Raw genomic sequence first — 19,357 nt, forward strand, 5'->3', positions numbered from 1 at the left:
TTAAAAAATGGTGTTCTGTGTTTGTTTTACTTCAGGTTTTTGTTCCTAGGTGTTCGTGGACTTGTGGAACGGTGTAGTTCTTTTGAAGGCTGTCCCCAAGAAAGGGGAGCTGAGGGGGGACGTGGCTGCAGCTGCAATCTCTTACAGGAATTATTTTCTGATAGGAAGATGGGTTTTTTTTCCTTATTTTAATCTATGCATCTTTTCGGAGAAATAATAGGCGCTATTGTTTCTTACACTGAACACTGTGATGTGTCTGTTGGATGAACGAATAAATAACTTTTGAGAATCGACGGCTCTTGCCGGTTAAGTCTGAGGTGAAGCTGACTCAAAGCGTTTTGAATTGGTGAAAAGGAAAAAGGACGGGGAGGAAACGGGGCTGGGGCAGGTTCTGAGCTCTCTCAGCTCCGCTCCCGGCACCGCGGCACCTTCTGGTGACCTGGTGGCGCGCCTGGGCTGGGGACTCAGAGCAAGGTCCCGCTGCTGTTTTGTCGGCGGTGGGGGGGGGTTAAGGTGAATGTGTCCTGGTTATTAGATGTACCACGGTTCTTACAGAAAATTGTCTTTAAAGAGTTTGCAGTATTAGGACGAGGGGCTGTGTTTTGTTGGGGTATCGGGTTGGTTGGCCTCCTGTCCGCAATACGTGTGCGTTGCCTTGTGTGAATAAAAACGCGTTTGGTTAACGGACGGGGGTGAGGAGTCTTCTCTTTGCGACGTGGGGAGGCCCTTGCCGGGGAAAATAAAGGCTCCACGGGAGTCGTGTGAGCTAATGCTGTGAACGGGCACCAGGAAAAGGCGTGCACGGAGCCTGTGGTGCCTGAGAGCAACGCCATTCATTCTTATTTAAATATATATATAAAAAATGTTTATTTTATATATATTTATATAATAATACATATAATAATTATATAATAATATATAAGATATTTTTATTTTATATATTTAATTTATATTATATTATTTATATAAATATTTTATATATAAATATATATATAAATGATGAAATGCAGTGATTTATTTACAGCCCTTTCCAGTTACTGACCCCAGCGGGCGGATTTCAGGCCACTTCAGGCTGCAAATCTAAATCTTAGGAAGCCAAGCGTTTACTGAATTTGCTGGCAAATGGTTCTTCGCTACTCATTTCGAATCTGAACCTGACCCTTTCTACCTCTCCTTAAAGCGAGGCGAGGGTGTGTTAGTTTTCTGGGCAGCGTCTCCGCTTGGGAAGTCAGCCCTGTGCTCAGTCGCGCTAGGATTAATTTTTTTTAAAGAAAAGTATCCTTCCTGCTACCAATTTAATGATTAAACTGAATTTAAAAATGATCTAATTTAGAGCTACAGCGTTCATGACCCACATTCATCTTTGAGGAGGAAAGCAGGCTGCCTGGTCTCATCCACGGAATTGGAAAAAAATCGGCGGTCCGTGTCTATGGGAAGAAGGGAAGGAATGTTTGCTGTCACCGGAGCGTGCGTGTGTGTGTGTGTGTGTGTGTGTGTGTGTGTGTGTGTTCGGAGCTTTCTGGTGTCCAAGTGAGAACAGTTCAAAGCCGCACGCGTTTGTGCTCTTACTCACGTCAGTGGGAGGTGCGATGTGCCTGCGGTTACAGCACAGGAGTGGGAAGCAGGAAATCCAGGTCCTGCTTCCAATTCTTCCCCAGATTTCCTCTTTCCCTTCATGCAAATCGCTTCATCTCCTGATTTATGTTCCTTTTTTTTTTTTTTTTTTTTTGCCTCCTGACCCGGGAAATGGTGGCACTGAGCGGGAGTGCCACACCAAATAACAATGATCAATACCCTGAAGTGTTGGGTGGCTCTGGGGTTGATGTAGTGGTGGCACTTGTGGCTCCATTTCAGGTTGAGGAGGTTAAACCAGGCTCGGGGGCCGGTGCTTGCCTGTGGCATCTCCCGTTGGCCACAGTCCCGTGTGGGATGCGGCAGGAGCATCCCAGGTGAGATGCAGCTGGATGAGGTGGATCTCCAAGGAGGGGATCCTGCCCTCTGCTCCGCTCTGGGGAGACTCCCCCCAGTGCTGCCTCCAGCTCTGGGGCCACCAACAGCAGAAGGACATGGACCTGTTGGAGCGGGGCCAGAGGAGGCCACGGAGATGCTGGGAGGGCTGGAGCCCCTCTGCTGGGAGGACAGGCTGAGAGAGTTGGGGGGGTTCAGCCTGGAGAAGAGAAGGCTTCGGGGAGACCTTCAAGTCCCTTCCAGTCCCTCAAGGGGCTCCAGGAAAGCTGGGGAGGGACTCTTGATGAGGGAGGGGAGCCATAGGAGGAGGGGGAAGGGTTTGACCCTGAAAGAGGGGAGATGGAGATGAGATGTGGGGAAGAAATTCTTTGCTGTGAGGGTGGTGAGAGCCTGGAACAGAGCAGCTGTGGCTGCCCCATCCCTGGAGGGGTTCAAGGGCAGGTTGGAGGGGGGTTTGGAGCCACCTGGTCTGGTGGGAGGTTGTCCCTGTCTTTAAGGTCCCTTCCCACCCAAACCGCTCTGGGGGGGGGGTCCGAGGGGGCGGCCCGGCCCGGGGAGAACGGGGCAAACCCGGCCGTGGCGGGGGTCCCCCCGCCACGGCCGGGTTTGCCCCGTTCTCCCCGGGCCGGGCCGCCCGTGGGGCGGTGGCCACGAGTGTCCCGGCCCCGCCCCGCCCCGCCCTCAGCCTCCCCTCAGAGCGGCGGCGGCGGCTGAGGAGAAACCGCCGATCCTTGGCCGCCATGGCCGCGGTGGGTGCCGGCCTCGGGGGGCGGCGGGGGTGGGTTGGAGGGTGGGAGAGGAGGAGGAGGAGGAGGTGGTGGTGGTTGGTGTGTGGTGACACGACCTTCACGTCTTGTGTGTCCCCCCCCCCCCCCTCCATCCCCGCCGGCAGGTGACGAGGGGGACGGCGACGCGGCGCAGCCGGCTGAAGCGCTCGGATGGCAGCACCACCTCCACCAGCTTCATCCTGCGGCAGGTAAAGGGGTGTGTGTGTGGCAATTAACCTTTTAACGAAGCCCTTTTTCCCTCATTTTTAATAAAATACTGCGTTTTGAGGAGGGGGGGGGTAGGTGGGGGGGGAGGATTTTTAGTGCCGGGCCCCGCACAAGTTGTGGTGGCTGCTCATCCCCCTCAGCGCCCGCAGCCGGGGAGTTTGGGGACACAGGGCAGCGCTGGGCTGGGAACTATAAACCCAGAGAGCCCCCGAATTAGTAGAAAGGCCTAAAAAACCCTGCCTTGAAGTCATAATTTATTCTAATTGTGGTACGGTGTTTGCCTTCGCTCCCTGCGGGCAGTTCTACCTTGGGCTGATTTTCTGGTTATTCCCTCTTTAACGCTGAGGGCGAGACACTTTCCTGAACGAACGGAGCCAGGGATTTTTACTGAGCTTCTGGCTCAAAGAGCTGTCTCTGGGAAAAAAAAAAAAACTAAAAAAAAAGAAGAGACACTTGCAAAGGTGTCAAGAGCATCTGGGGTTGGGGCTCGGGGCTCGTCGGTGCTAATTATACAGCAGCTCTGCTTCCCCTGGCACCGCCGGAGCCGTGCGGGAGATCTAGATGAAACCCTTTCCTTCACCGTTCCCGGTCTCCCGCTCTCTCCTGCCCTCTCTCCCTCGGTAAAACAAGAGGCGAACATCCCGAGCCTCACCGGAGCATCGCTTTCTCTCCCGACAGACGCTTCTTAGAGTGACTGTTATTAATCTGCTTCCAAAGTAAAGGAGGTAGGACGTTTCTTGGAGCACGATCCTGTCCCCCACGCACCCCTCCCCGGTTTCCTCCCTGGCTTTAGTAGAAATTTAAGGAAGCGCAAAGAAAGCGGGACTGGGCCCTTGAGGAATTTGGGGATGCTTGTGCGTGGAAGCGGGTTTTGCTCAGGACGTGGAAGTTGTGAGGTCTGTGTCTGGCAGAGAAAGAGAGTTAAATAACCCAGGGGAAGTTTTATTTTGCTTTGTGGGGTCTCCTCGTCGCCGCTCCAGCCCGGAGTGGAACCGCGGTGGTGTGGGGCTGGCAGGTCCCCGTTTCCAGCACCAGCAGAAGGAGGTGGGAGAGCCACAGTAAGAATTTGACGTTTAACGTGATCTCAGCCATGTGGATTAGAGTTGAAACAAGGATAAATAAATATGAAGTTAGTTTTAGCCTGCGTTGGTCTATCGTGGCGGTTGAGGAGGTGTTGGAGGTGGTGGTGGGCCCTTCTTGGAGATGTTCTGCAGAATCTCCCAGCTCGTCAGATGCTTTGGTTCAAGAGGTGGATTTCATGCTGTGTGGAAGAGCCCGGTTCCTCACGCCTAGGCGCTTGGCATCGCAGCTGAATTCCAGGGATGGCATCGATCGCACACCTCATGCCTGTGTGAAACGCGCCGGAGCCTTTCCTGGGCTTTGCACTTCTTTTATGTCCCATGTCTCGGGACGTGGTGTGCTCTGCAAGTGCTCCAGTGTCTGTACGTCTGTTGTCTTCTATGGGGAGATGGGGAGACTCGCTTTTGCTTCTGACCCCAGCTCCAGGGCCTTACATTAACATGCTTTAAATTAGCTGACAGGTTTGAGGGGCGCTGCCAAATTGATCTGTACTTACCCCAAAGGAGAAGGCAGCAGACAAAATGCTGTTGCTTTCTGGGGTGTTGACCTCAAGAGCTTTTAAACAGACAAGTGCAGTCGCTCTGGCCCCGAGATGGGCGAGAAGGTTTCATTGGAATTGTGTGAGCTGAGCCTCTGGGGTTGCCTGTCCCGTGGTGAGGCTGAGCTGGAGATGTGCTGGGGTGAGGGTCTCGCTGCTCCTTCACATGGGCTTCACGTGAGGTTCCTCGCCACGGGACAATTCACCTTGTCAGGACAATGTTTCCTTTGCCCAACGGTGCTTCTGCTGCTCCTTTAGTGCTTGAATGAGACCGTTTTCTCAACCTTTGTGGTTTGTGGTTTTTCTTTGAGAATGGGGGATTTTGGCTCCGTAGACGCCGAGCAGTCCCAGCTGCCCAGCGTTGATGTCCTCTTCCCCAGCTGCAAAGTTTTCCCTGATAGCAATCGGGCTTTAGAAGCATAAGTGGAAAAAGAAGTCCTAATAGCGAGAATGAACTTCAAGTAACGTTGGGGTGGTTGTAGGTATAATTTAAAAAAAAATAGAAATTCTGTCAGTAGGGTTGGCAATGAGTGTCCCTAAAGAGTTTTAATCTTTTGTAGATCTCATATGCATTAAGAATTGTGCACCAGCTTCTTGCCCAAGCCCAAAATACTGATGGAAGTTTTATCATTGGTTTCCTTTTGTGTCGGCAGAGGTGCGGGTTCCCCCAGATTTGAACTCTTTCCTTGACTTTTCATTGTGTTGCATTTAATTCTTGGTTTCAGTCCATTGGCCAGTCTAATTTAGTAAGGGAATAATGTTTGGACGAGCTTTTGAGTTTGCATTTTTGTCAATCCCACACGGTGATAAGCAAAGACAGCTCATGGCGCCGAGTCCCACGTGAGTGTCAGCAAGGGCTGAGCTCCCCATTCCAGCATCACCAGCACGGGAAGCCAGCAGGGCCCCTAATTCCCTCTTCCTGGTGGGGAATGCTGCCCTGGAAGATACAGATGGATTGATGTGCAATCAGCACATCAGAAACAAGCAGAAACAGGTAGGAACGTGCTGAAAATCATTGGGCTGGTATAAAAAAACCACGAAGACCTACCCAGTGAGCAAGATCACTCGTGTCCTGGAGTGACCTGGGGTGCAGGAGGTTCCCGGGTTGTTGGGTAGGCACCTCTGTCTCTGGTGGCGCGGCCACGGCTGCGAGTAAACCTGGTGCTGAAGCTGTTAAGTGCGGTATTTGAGCAAGGAAGGGATGTACAAAATTGTTCCTCTTACGTGGCAGGTGGTGCTCAATTATATTTAAGAACCCCCTTAAGGGACAGAAGTCAATTATAAGACAATAAGTAGGTCAGCTGAAAACATATGCTTGTAAGTTTGCAAAACGCTGTAATAATAAGTCATTGTTGTTTTCTTCTGGAAGATTTTATGTTTCCATCGCTTATTGTGACACGGTGTGACTTGTGAGTAAATGCAGGGTTTTTTTTTCCTTTGACTTCTGGTAGCATCGGTTTTATTGCCCGTGACTTTTTTTTTTTTTTTTTCAAATGGAATTTATTTCACTGAGAGAAGCAAAGTGACCCGTGAAGAACAGCAACAGTCGCCCAAAGGTTGTGTTTCTTGTCAAAAGAAAGTGCCGTGGTGGCCGCTCTTTACTGTGGGCAGTCCCAGGTGAGTTAGCGAGGCCGGGGCTGCAGCGATAGGTACGTGTGTCAGAAGCCACTAAAAGCTTTTATGCGTGTGACAGTACAATTTTTTTTGGGGGGGGAAACCACGCTTTAAATGGCTCCATCTGCATAACAGGACTGGGGACCCCCAGGGGAAGGTCGGCATCTGAGAGGACTTTGACACTTGGAGATGGACGGAGAAGGGGTGTTGTGGTGCTGGAGGTGGAGGTTCAGCCTCCCTTCCTCCTCCTCCTCACTCCTCAGCTCAGGCGGATGTCTCCCCACGGTGATGCCCATCTGCCCGGAGGTGCGTGAATCATAGAATCGTAGAATCATAGAATGGTTAGAGTTGGAAGGGACCTTAAAGATCATCGAGTTCCAACCCCCTGCCATGGGCAGGGACACCTCCACTAGAGCAGGTTGCTCAAAGCCCCATCCAGCCTGGCCTTAAACACTTCCAGGGATGGGGCCTCCACAACTTCCCTGGGCAACCTGTTCCAGTGCCTCACAACCCTCACAGTAAAGAATTTCCTCCTAATATCTAATCTAAATCTCCCCTCTTCCCATTTAAAACCATTACCCCTTGTCCTGTCACTACATTTCCCAACAAAGAGTCCCTCTCCAGCTCTCCTGTAGCTCCCTTCAGATATTGGAAGGCTGCTATGAGGTCTCCCCGGAGCCTTCTCTTCTCCAGGCTGAACAACCCCAGCTCTCTCAGCCTGTCTCCATAGGGGAGGTGAAGTTTTTATAAATTTTCCTTTTTGTTACCCAAACTTCCCTCAGCGCAGGTGCAATTGAACATCTTATTCTAGGTGTCCCTCCCTCATTTAAAGAAGGTTTTGTGCAATTAACTTCCACGAGGTGGTCTGTGTTGAAGTGGTGTCAAGTAGCTCTGCTTCTGAAGGTGGAACCAGAACTGAAGCCTGGTGGTGGACTGGTGGTTTGGTCCCCAATGGGGCTGTTACTTGTCTGCTCACGTGCCCCGTTGCCTCGCTGTATAACCTTATCATAACTGACGTGCTTGAAGTGAAATACTGAATTATCTGCTCTTTGAAATCAGCAGGACCTTGTAATACAGTCTCATTGAAATACTCGTAGTGATGGCTGGAAATTCTTTCTGGCTCATGCCAGAGGCTTCAAGTAAAGGCCCCGAGTGTGCCTGTTCCGTCCAAGCACGTTTGGCTTGACGGAAAATCATTTTCAGACACGCAGTTTAGTCCTGGAAGTTTGTTGCTGCTTATGTTTAGAGATAGCTGAAGTTAAAGTCAGTTTTCTTTTGAGACATATTTACACCTAGTGGTGCATCTCTTGCAATGCTTACGCTTCCCCCTTTTAAATATCATTTTTCCCATGTAATAGTGAGAGGAGAAGAAAAGCAACATTTCCTTTTATTAGACCAGCTCTCAAGCTGTAGCAACCTTTTTTAAAAGTTAATGACATTCTGATCAGAGAAAAAGTAAAAGTCTTTCTAGGGTTTTGTTGCCTTGTTTTCAGTTGAGGTTTGCTCTGTGTGTGGAGGTGGGGTTGTGGTGTCCTTCCTGCAGGACCGAGCACTGGACTGCAGCTGGACGTTGGCATCCACATTCAGGTGTCTTCTTGTTTAGTCAAGCAAAAATAGTTGTAGATCAGATTTGGGAAGCTTTAAGGGTGTCTGAGTTTTTGTTGTCCTTTATAAAGTCAGGGAACCTTTCCCTTGACACATGGGACGTCGAGCCGCCCCACGCGCACCTCACATGTGCCTTCACAGATGTGAAGCACACAAGGTTGCTCGTCAGCTCTGGCAGAAGTTAGCTTAATTGCGTACACTGATGTTTTCAAGAGCAATGCATGGCCTGAAGTACAGGTTTGAGTTTTGTAGTTGATGTTCTTTGCTGACTCTCCTCTGAAGTAATGATCTGAATTAGGGGGAGTCAACATTTGGTCTTTGCTCCTTAGCAATGTATGTAGGCAGCTTCAGTGACCACTTCTTACCAAACTTTTTAATATGCATTTGATTTCTTCCTGCAATTCTGCTTTTTTTTTTTTTTTTTTTTGATCTTAAAATCATTTTCCTCGGAATGAAACGAGACCTCGGTTGTTGCTCTTGAGATTCTGGTCTTTGGTAATACGGGTTTTCTGGTGCGCAGGAGGTGGGTGATGCTGAGTGGTGTGGTCCGTTCCAACCGAGGTATGCGGTGAACCAGGTGTTTCTCAAAATCAAATGCTGATTAGATTGATAAAATACATATCTGCGATGGAGCAGATTAGAATTTCAGCAGTTTACCAGGATGAGCTCAATTCTACAATGAGTCATTAATTTCTAAAATATAACTTACTGTCATAGAATATGATTATTCCTTAGACACAGGACTGGATCGTTATTTTTCTCTATACAGCGTTCAGAAGCTGTTAAAGCATTTGACAGGTGAATAAAAGATTCAGCCCTTTCTCCAAAGAACACAAGCCTTGTCTGCATGGCAGAGTGACATTGTTTTAACTCACATTTGTTCTTAAATTGATGTAGTTAACTAATACAACAGTTGCTTATTTCAAGTTAAGCCACGCTGAAGACCAGTTTACTTTGATTTAACCTGAATATGTAGATTTACAATAAGGCAAAGTAAGACATGCTTGAGCTGAAATAAATGTCCGTGGAGCATCTTGCTCTACTACCCCAAACAGCCATTTGACTTTGAGGCTGGTTTGCCGTTTTCTCCTGTGTACGGCACCATGGAGAAAGTTTACAAAAGGTCCTATGAGCTTTGAGAGAAATTGGTGTTTTCCACTGATGTCATCGTGGCCTGAATTTCATAGGGGCTGTACCCAGGTCCTGGGCAGTTGGCACTGGGATGATCTGACCCACCACAGCTGGATTTGCCTGCGATGGGTTGGAGAACTTTCATGGAGTTGTCTCCTGCCAGATGGAGAGAGACCGTCCAACCGAAGGTCCCAGCAAGGTTTGGAAGAGAAGGTCTGTTGTGACCCTTGGTGAGGCTCGTAATGACACCTGTGATTGGGAGAAATACTGAAATGATGAAGGCTGTGAAATAAAACCACACTTTGTTACCACTGCAAGTGCTTTAGTGATGGAGGGTGCTATATCTGAGCAGCTTCTAACCATCGGGCTCACCTGTGCTGATGACTTTTAGATGACATCTCTCCTCTCCATAACTTCTTACAGGATGCTGCCCATGTGTATTAAGTCAGAATTATGGAATACAGAGCTGATAGCTTTTCCAGAGTTGTCTTCTGATATGGCTTGGGAAGCTGATGGACTTGGAGTGTGTCCCCCATTCTTGGCTTCCCTGTTGGTAACAGCTGGTGGCACGTGGCTGTCACACGTACTGTGCACATCTACCTTCCTGAAAGCTGCCTTGTCCTATCCAACGGTGTTGCCATGATCCCAGGCACCCCAAAATCCTGCCTTGGTTGGGTTTCTCCTGGCAGGGTTGGGAGGAGGAGGTGGTGGGTGGGGGACAAGCTTCACAAGGTTGAAATAACAGTAGAAGGCAGCTTAAAGGGATTTTTTTTGTTGTTGTTGTTATAAAACAGAGAGTAGGAAAGTTGGCTTCTCTCCTTAATTCTGCCGTCGCTTCATCTGACCAGGAAGAAGCCAGCAGACTTCTGCGAGTTTCATTTCTTCATCTGGAGAGCGAGCGTAGCTGTGTATCTCTGTGTCACTGGGAACCTTAATTGAACATTTCTTAATGTACTAATTGAATCTCAAATTGTCTTCCCACTTAGTGTTCCGTTAGAAACGGAAAAAGGGTTTTTTTTGTGTGTGTCTGTTTGCAAGCAAATAACGATAGTGATTGCATTTAAAAAAAAATAAATAATCCCCCAGGGTTTTTTTGGTTTGTTGTTTTGGTTTTGTTTGGAGCCATCTATCAACCTTTCAGGCAGGTTCACGGGGTTGCGTTCGTAATTAGCTGTTGTCCTCGCCGCTCCGTGAGCGTGGCCAGGGCAGCACGTGGAAGAGCAACATGATTCATCCCCTCGGCGTGCCAGTGCTCGTAGCGCCGCAATCTCTGCTGGTGGCTCCTGGCACACAGTAACGGCTAATAAGATTGTCAGAAATCTGGTAGGTGACAGCTAACTAAATTATCGGGCTCCCATACGCGGATTTGATGGAGTCGTTGGCGCGGATTCATGAAAGTCTGAGCCTTTGAAATTCTCACTTTAAAAATTTCATGTCCTATTCCTCAGCAGATGTGCTGACCGGCTTATTGTCTCCATGGTAACAAGGTTTCGTTTTTAAAATAGCCTAAAGTCACAAAAGAGAAGTCAGATATTAATAGCATAAGCAGCGTAGGTATGAATAAAAAAATAGGACTTGGCTATCCCTCACCCAAAATTTCTTGTGTTTGGGAGTTGTCTGTCTCTTTGTACATAGCGTGGGTGTTTGTTTAAATGTACTTTTCTAGTGTGACCTGTAGAACTAATTCTCTTTATTCATGCAATGCTATTACCATGAAGTATTTACATGATCACAGTAACTCTTGGAATACTAGCATAATACCAAATGCATAATATTTAATAGGTAGCTGTTAAAAAAAATCTCTTTACAGACATGCGTGGCATATGACGGTATAAATGCAAGGTGCTCCTACTGCCCCCTGTTCTGTAATGGGGAGATGGGAGCCAGAAGAGCTATGTGACTTGATAAAACCCCGTGTTGAAGCCGGGGCTTGAGCGCCCTGGGCAGCTCCATTCCCACCTCCTATTGCCCGCCACCTTCTGACACCCTCACCGCTATTTCCTCCCCCCCGGACCCCCCCCAGTTATTTTTGCTGTACAGTAACAGAATGTGTGAAACTCCAGTTGGGTGATTATAGTGTAAGGCCACGCGCCGGAGCCGCTCCGGCAGATTTCGGGAGCTCCAGCCACGCACGGGCTCTGCCTGCGCTTGCTGCCATGCAGTTTCTATGGACACCGATGGCTTGTGTCAAACGCAATCTCCATGTGATTGTGCTGAATATGGAGGAAGCAGAGATGATTGCATGGGGCTCCAAACCGGTGTTTGCTACAATATGTTCTGTTGCTTCGAAAAGAATAGAGACAGAAATAGCGTTTTCCTAAAAACCCTTAGGTCTTGCGTGACCCACGGAGTTGGAGAAAATAGCTTCTTAACTCCTTTCTGTTGGTTTCAGGGTTATATGGGGAAGCCTGACGCGTATATTCATCAAAATTCTGCTTTAAAAAATAATAAAGCAGACCTCTAGCAAAACAAAATTCAGATGGGATTCTTCAGCCACTTGGGATGTTAAAAAGATCTCCCATTAAAGACAGTTTTTTGGCTAACAGTCAATGTAATAAAAACAATCAGAAGGTGATTCTGATAACTGATGTCAGATAATTTGACAGTTGAGAAAAGATGTCAAAAACGTGTTCAGAGAGTCTGAGTAACACCCTGTCTCTTGTCTGTTGCATTAATTTTTGGTTGCTTGTAATGAGGTCTCCAGCTGTCCCTGGTGCTTTGGGGCGAAGTGGGATGGGTAATAGATAGGACTCGCCTGCCTTCTCCTGTCCCTCTAAGCAAAACTGGAAGTTTTCCTAAAAGTCATCTGTAATGTGTACAAAGTGTGTTTTTGCCTCTCACTGACTTTCCCAAATGGCATGGCATGGCTTGTAAAAGGGGGCTGTTCCCGTACAGCTGTCGGGAGTCCCAGTGTCGGCATTCCCACGGGTACCTTCTTGTACGTGAGTGGGCCCACACCAATCTCTGGGGTTTCTGCTTTTTGCAAAGCAAATTGCACGTGTTTTTTCGTGAGATCTGGGCCATAGCGTGTTAAATGCTTTAAGGTAGTAGGGTAAAAATACATCTTAGTAGTTACACTCCGGTCGCATTCCCTCTTAATAATAAACCCTCTGTGCACTCTGTTTCCTTGACACTTTTTACGATGAGCATCACTGTTTTTGGGAAAACCTTTCTTTGTTCTAAAGAAGAGATTTCGTGTCCTTAAGTGAAGACGTTACTTTTGAATACTGGATTCTGGCGGCTTTGTGTTGCTTGGGTCTGGGTTATGACGCCTTTTCTTGTGCAGAATAAGCAATATTCTAGCTGTAATCTTCATTTGGTTTTACTTGTATTCTGTTTCTGCTATCGTTTGTATTTTGATGATGGTCATTCTTCAGTCCGATGGTTTCAGTGCTTAACAACTGACTGTTTTTTAAAGTTTATATAAATATATCTTTTTTCCATGCATACATATGGACAGCAGGAACTGTCCCTATGTCTCAATATTTCTTTAGGCTAATATACTTAATGCATTTTGATATCCCTTGCAAAATTTGATACCCTGATTCAGATAATGTAGTAGAATACTACAAGTCAGAATTTTGAAAACATCCTTTGAAAACGCTTGTTTCTTTGAAAGTCAAGATAATCCTTTTATTGGCGTAATCTGGTAGCTTCTACCCAGTGACACTCCATTAATTTTGCATATTTCACCTGTGGAAACGTTTCCAGTGGTTTATCCTCCAGGAGGGAAAAGAAACAGTGCGGTGAGGCAGCGAGCTGCACGTGGGCAGCTCTGTAATCAAATTCCCGTCAGATCTGGAAGAAACACATCCCGCTGAAGCGATCCTTCTGTGGTGATTATTTTGTGGGGGGAATCGTCTTTCAGATGAAGTTGTAGAGGTCTGTGTTTTCTGGCAAAATAGTAGATTCTCTTTGTGTAATGCTTACAAAACTTAGTAGTTTTTACAAGCATTTTAGGAAGAAAATGCATCTTTGGGGCTCTCCGTGTGGCCTTAAACATCGTAATGGGTGTTTTAGGGACATTCCTGGTATTTGCTGACTGTGCTTCATGGAGACCTTTGGTTTTATTTCTTGCACTTTCCGTGAAGAGCTGCTCTCACACTGCTCGTTGGGTGGGAATACTTCAGGTCTTGTGAACTGAAAACAAGCTGCTACCTGAATTACCATGGGCAGGAGAGACTTGTAAGGGCACTCATCTGGACAGTGAGAGAGGAGGTGACACTTCTGGTTTTGGGAAGCCAAGCTCTTTTATGGTGTGGGACTCAACGGGCAGGAGTCATTTGCCTCAGCTCTGGTGTCTGGTCCCACTTGGGACATCCCAGGTTCTTCTGGCTGGGAGCATCCAAGGACAACATGCTGTGGCAAATAGGAGGTAGATCTGGGCACCTGTGGAAGACCATCACCCTGCTGCAGCCCCATGGATGTGTTGGGTCATCTGAAACAGGCTTAGACACCCTTGTTAAACTCAGCTGAAGCCCATACAGCACGTTACGGAAGAAAACCTAAATTAAGCTCCTCATTTGTGACTTAAGTAAGCCTTGGTAACTACAGGGTTACATGTCTCTTTCCAAAGAAAAAGGTAGATTATTTTATGATTTTTCCAACCAAATTATATCTTTGATTTAGATTTTGCTTGCCCAAATTCTTGTGGTGAGAGATATTCTTCACTTCCTAACTTACGGGTTCAGTGGTACGTTGTCCTGTACAAGACCTTGGTGACAACATGCAGGTCATACATACGTGTTCTACTCCAATTTTTTGGAAGTTTTTTTGGAGCCTTTTATGACAAAGGCACTGTGTACCTGGAAGATGGTGAGGAAAAATTTTGTATTAGGAATTAGCTGAAATGAAATTCTGCTGAAATTAGGCTGACAGTTCTGCTAAAGCATCTCTGTGTGTTATGGCCATTTTTGTGCTTGTGCTTAGAAATGAAGGACGTGTCTATAAATACTGCAAAAGCAAAGTGATTATACTTAGCAATGGAGATCCCTTTTCCATGCCTCCCCCAGTTAAGACAACAGGTCAGATATTCCGAGCCCCTCCGGTGGCAGATTTCCCACGGCCAGCCAGGAGCACAGCACTGGTCATAGACACTGAGCCACAAAAGGGATGGTTTCTTCTTAAATACAGAAGATGTGGAGGACTGAAAAGAAATCTAGTCCAAACTCAGTTCTTACTGTAGACTGGTTGGCCTGATCTGCTGTGCCTGGAGGGCCGTTCGTTCCTTGGGTGACCTCTTCTTAGCAATTGAAACTGATTTTCCCATTAGGAGAAATTTCATAAGCTGGTAGGGTGTTTTTGTTTGTTTTTTTTCCTCTCTTTTATTCATCTTAGAATGATAAAAATGACCTTGGCACCAGGCACTTCTTAGGACTTAATGAGCAGTTGGGGTTAATGTCTTGGGGTACATTAAACATCCAGCCAGTCATTAATCTTCAAAGTGCTTGGTGGCACTTATGGCTTAAATATTCTGCTTCTGTTTTGGCTTTAGTCATCTGAGGCCATCAGGAACATCTTTGCCTCCTGTCCCTCCCTCCCCACGTGTTGGGGTCACGGGGAGGAAACATCCCTCCTGTGGGGTGATAATGTGAGCTGCTCTGCTGTGCTGGCTGTGAGTATACGAGACGTGGGACCTGGGGGTGTTAGACGGGAGGGCTGCAACAGTAATGAAGTGTATCTTGACATTTCTGCAGACTGTGATAGGAGGAGAGGGAATCCAGGGCTGCTGAGCGTAACCCACTTCCTTAGAGAAGAAGGTCAGGTCAGAGACACGGAGAAATGAAGAAAGAGGTGGGGTTAAAAAGGCAGCAGGAAGGTGAAAGAAGAGAATGTAGTTTGTAAGGCTTCGGCACTGAGATTTTTCCCAACCGTCTTGACTTCAGCACATGTGGTCCTGCTTTTTCAGTAATAATGACAAGTTTACTCAGGGACCAAACCTTCACAAAGCAAAGTTTATTGGCCCGAAAGCCTTACCAAACCCAACTCTCTCCAAACAATACCTGCCTTTATCGCACTCCTGCCTTCTCAGGCACTCATCCAGATTCCCCAGGAGGCTCTCTTGGGATGATGAAAATGCCTAATGCTCCTTTGGGGTCTGTCCCTCTCGGGGGACATGGTTCCAGATTGGTTCATTGCACCTGCTGTTGAGCAGAAGTCCCCTGTTTTCTTTGATGAAGATGGTCATTTTGTTTTGCTTCAGGCTCTTTGCCTTGTCACATGTCTCTTGTTCAAGATAAAATTAACATATTCTGATTTTCTCTGGGAGTGACATTGGGGTGTCCAGCATTGAGGATTTGCATGAATTATTCCATGTGGACTTCAACTCTTGAAGGGAGGTCACCTCTCAGCTGAGAATAAGAGTCTTTATTTACCACGGAAAGAGACATTATGAAACAAAATAAAGATGGAATAATTATTATATAATTATTCCAATAATCCTAGAGTCCTGGCCTGTTCCAGCCATATACTGTCCTGGCGCAGTCCTGGTGTGAAGGATCCAGGGGTGAGCTGCATGGCTTGCAGTAGGCTGTATGGCAGAATGGTAAGATGGAGAAGGAGATGAGAGACAACTGTTGTTCTTTGTATTACCCTTTTTGCAATTTCTTTCTCTCCTTCCTCCCTCTCCTTCCTTCCTTCCTTCCTTCCTCTCCTTCCTTCCCTGTCTCCTTCCTTCCTTGTTTCCAGTGAAAACGTGAATTACCAACCTTAATGTTGAGTCTCCAAACACCAGCCTCAAGGAGAAGGGACTGAGTGACTGATTAGGACAGGGTGCTTTATTCTTAGCCATATTCAGTAGTCGTGGGGTAGACAGCATTTGCTGATTTCCAGAGCCCAAAAGTACATTTTAAAAAAAAAAAAAAAAAAAGAAAGAAAGAAAATGATGTAAGCATTGCCGAGCAGAGCACACCCATCTGTTTGGCTGAATATCCAAGCCCTCCTGCTTATGATTTTTATAATGAACTTGCTTCTTATGGTGAATGCTGAAGTAAGTATTACGTTGGCTGATTTTTGTCTTCCGAAGACTGGAACGAAGAGTGGCACGCACCCAGGGTGTCCCTGCTGGGCAGTGTGCCTCCTTCGTTCCTCATCTGCTTCTCTTTCCGTTCGTTTCTCATGCACTGTCCTCTCGTCAGATGTGTAGGTACAACTATATTACTGATGTCCCCAGCGTATCTCTCAGTGCAAGCTTCGTACTTCTTGTGAGTGCCCATCTGTTGCCCAGCTTCTTGTTGATCAACTGGAACATGGTTCATTTTTTCTTCTCCCCATCTTTGCTGAGAGGAAGGGCTGGTGGACTCAACAGAGGCTGTGCTGCTTCTAGTGCAAGGCAAAGACTACGTTTTCCACTCGTTCAGTCAACTGGGTAATTGCTCGTAATGGAGCTTTTATTCTATGTATCAGATTTGTGTGGGTTTTATTCTTGTTCAAAGTAGAGGTGTTTTATTTATTCATTTAATGCACTTAAGGATTTTTCTGCTTTACACCGTTAACAAGTAATTGAGCAGCTTACATCCCTCCATGACAAATCTCCTGGTATTTTAAAGTTCTGCATAATCTTGTGCTTTGGGTCCTCTCTGGGATTAAGTGCTGGCGATTTAGAAAGACTTCTGTAGTCTGTTGTTAACTGTGGTCATTGAAAAAGAAATAACTGTGAAAAGTCATCACACAGGAAACCCCTTACCAGAAGATGGTACCTTTTCCACTTCTCCAGGTTCCAGGACCACATGCATGTGTCTGACCTGCAACCGGTTCACCTGTGAATACTTCACCTTCCTTTTTGCCGATGACTCTGTTTTCTGTGATCATTAAATGAGAGGTTACCACTTACATGCAGGAAAAACAGAAGTGTGATGAATTACAAGCCGGTGTAATTTATGCAGAAGGAGTGTGGGGGAAATTGCAGCCCACTCTTGTTCCACATAAATTATGCATGTACCTCCTTGAAAATAGCTACAGAGGGTGTTCAGATTTTTTTGGCTAATGAATCATGCCCTAAATTTCTACAGTACATACATTGACTCAAATGTCTCCCTTTTGCCCCACCTTTATTTTTAGATTATCTGTAAACTTTTGCTGAACGTGCAGTTCCGGATGTTTCTTTATTTTCCTTACAACAGACCTGTTCTTTGAAGACCCTGTTTTGAGAAAGGGCTCCTAGATTTACTACTTCTCCCAGAGCCCTCCCACGTGAGAGTTACATCTTATGCTTTGGAGATCTCTGAAGAGATGCCTTGGCTGTTGTAGTAAGGATTTATGTGAATAAAATGTGCTTTTAGGAAGATGCAGCCTGCTCTTGTGTGCAGTCACCTCCTGCGAACCACGGCTGTGGACTTCTTTGGAGCTGTAGCCTTCTCTCCCGGGTCATGGGCAGCACAGAACCTTTGAACCAGAAATAAAGAAGTTGCGAACAATTCATGAAGAAAGCAAAGTATGATGCTGTCCACCAGATAATATTTATATATTGCACCAAGCAAATATAATATTTGGCCATAAGCTAGTGAAGCTTGGGGATGGTTAGATGAACCCTGCATGTAGCCCCGACCACTTAGCCATGAGTAGTAACTGGGAAGCAGCAGGGTGGTGGTCTGGTCTTCTCCTTGACCTCGGGAACAGTTGCAAAGCTGGAGCTCCCTCTATGAGACAGCAGCAGTAACAGCGCCAACCAGCAAGAAGCAATTTTTTGCGAGGAAAAGTGCTTTGAGGAGGATTTGGAAGGTGAAGAATGGTTGTTTGGAACATGAGAAGATGGAACAGCTTTGGACCTAAAATCGGCTTGCTACAAGGATACAGAACGTTATGGAAAGAACAAGTCAAAGAGAAGTGTGATTTTCATTATAATAAAGGTGTGGGTGGACCAGCGTAGGCATGACTGGGAGAAGGGGGGGCACCAGGCTTGGCTGGAGTGGGGGAGCGGAGATGTGAGTGAGCAAAGGCTTTTGTGGTGAGGGAGGTGGGGGCAGTCATGGAAGACCATTTGGATTTTGTCATGGATGCGGAAAAAGGAATTTCAAGACGCTGAAGAGAGATACTCGGTATATTTTATTGTCATATGTTAGGAGCCTGCCTAGGATATATATAGTTGGTCTTATGTGTGCTTTCTTGAGGATTTTTCTGTGTTCTTTCTCATTGTTTTGTGTTATTTTTTAAGCACAGTTATTTATCCTCCTTTGATGTGTCTAAGCAAACAGTGACTATGTATTTGAGGCCAAATCTCTCTTGTCTCTGTCCTGCTCCTGCTGAAACCAGTGAGGGTCTTCCATGTGCCAAGCAAGCATGATTGCATGAGCTAATAGCACAGGCAGATTATTATTTTCCTCCTGTCTGCCATTGTCAGTGAAAAGGAAGTTTGCTGCCCATGCACGTCTACGTTTTGATAAATGGAGAAAAACCATTTGTGGGAATGGCACCAAAACCAATTTGGTTCCCAACAGAAAAATGAAATATGATTGGCCTTAGGGGTTGATGTGTGACATGAGTTGGCTGTTTGTATTTCAAACGTGATGTGGTCAGGAAAAGTAGTTTTCATATAGTCTGGTCTATAGGCAGCACTAGGCTGATAAACCCTTCCATCGACTATCTGTGTGATAAAACCAGTGCTAGGTCTTGCAACTTGACTTTTAAGTGCTCCATCTGGATGGATAACATACCATTTTGCTAGGTAGTGAGAATAATTATCTTTTGGAGTTGCTCAGCGCTGCCTTTCAGGCAGGGAACTCCTCGCCACAGGGTGCTGTGGACGCAAAAAAAAAAAATCAAAACAGATCAAATGAAAAAGGGAGTGGACAAACCAGTAGGAGAGAAATCTGTTCACAGGTTATCAAGTACTTGGCTGTAATTCCTGGCTCTGGGATGGAGACAAATCCCGGATGCTTAGAGCACACAGTGCTCTTGCCCTCTTCCTGTACCCTCCCTGGAAGGGCACTGGTACCAGTACAGGCAGGGGACTGGGACAGGCAGATCTTCGATCAGCCCAGAGGTGGCTTCTCTTCCCTGTGTAAGAAAAACATTTATTGATAAACTGAGTAAACTGTATTTCATGCCTCTCTTCTCAGGGCACATAGTCACAGCTTTTATTATTTCTGAGTTAATTTCTGGATCCCTTGTAAGTTTTCACATCCTTCTCCCAAGGTGGGCAATATGTACTTGGAAACCGCATTCCTACTAGGCTTGATACTCACGTTAAGCGATTTTATGGAAGTTTACATGTAGTGGAACATGATAATATTTTTGTCACAAACTGCTTTTAGTACAAAGAGAAGACGTACGGCCATTGTGAATGAAGAGGGTGATAAAAAAGTGAAGTTGTGGGAGGTCTGCTCCGACTTGAGGCGTGCGTGGGATTAGGGGATGGGAAGAGGATGCCATGGGAAGAGGTGAACGTGCTCTGAGCTTGTGCTGTCCCACGGCAGAAGCATCTTACAAG

At 46.6% G+C, this 19,357-nt stretch overlaps 1 protein-coding gene across 1 annotated transcript in view; it reads left to right on the forward strand.

The window, feature by feature from the left end:
- Positions 1-2,708: 2,708 nt before the first annotated feature.
- Positions 2,709-19,357, forward strand: part of CACNB4 (calcium voltage-gated channel auxiliary subunit beta 4) — a 101,575-nt gene continuing 84,926 nt past the window's right edge. Inside the window, exons 1-2 of the mRNA XM_074145975.1 lie at positions 2,709-2,717; positions 2,861-2,944. Of these exons, the coding sequence (XP_074002076.1) occupies positions 2,709-2,717; positions 2,861-2,944 (93 nt within the window). The remainder of the gene's footprint in view (positions 2,718-2,860; positions 2,945-19,357) is intronic.

This window comes from Numenius arquata, chromosome 3, assembly GCF_964106895.1.
Source record: "Numenius arquata chromosome 3, bNumArq3.hap1.1, whole genome shotgun sequence".
In the NCBI taxonomy this organism is placed as follows: domain Eukaryota; kingdom Metazoa; phylum Chordata; class Aves; order Charadriiformes; family Scolopacidae; genus Numenius; species Numenius arquata.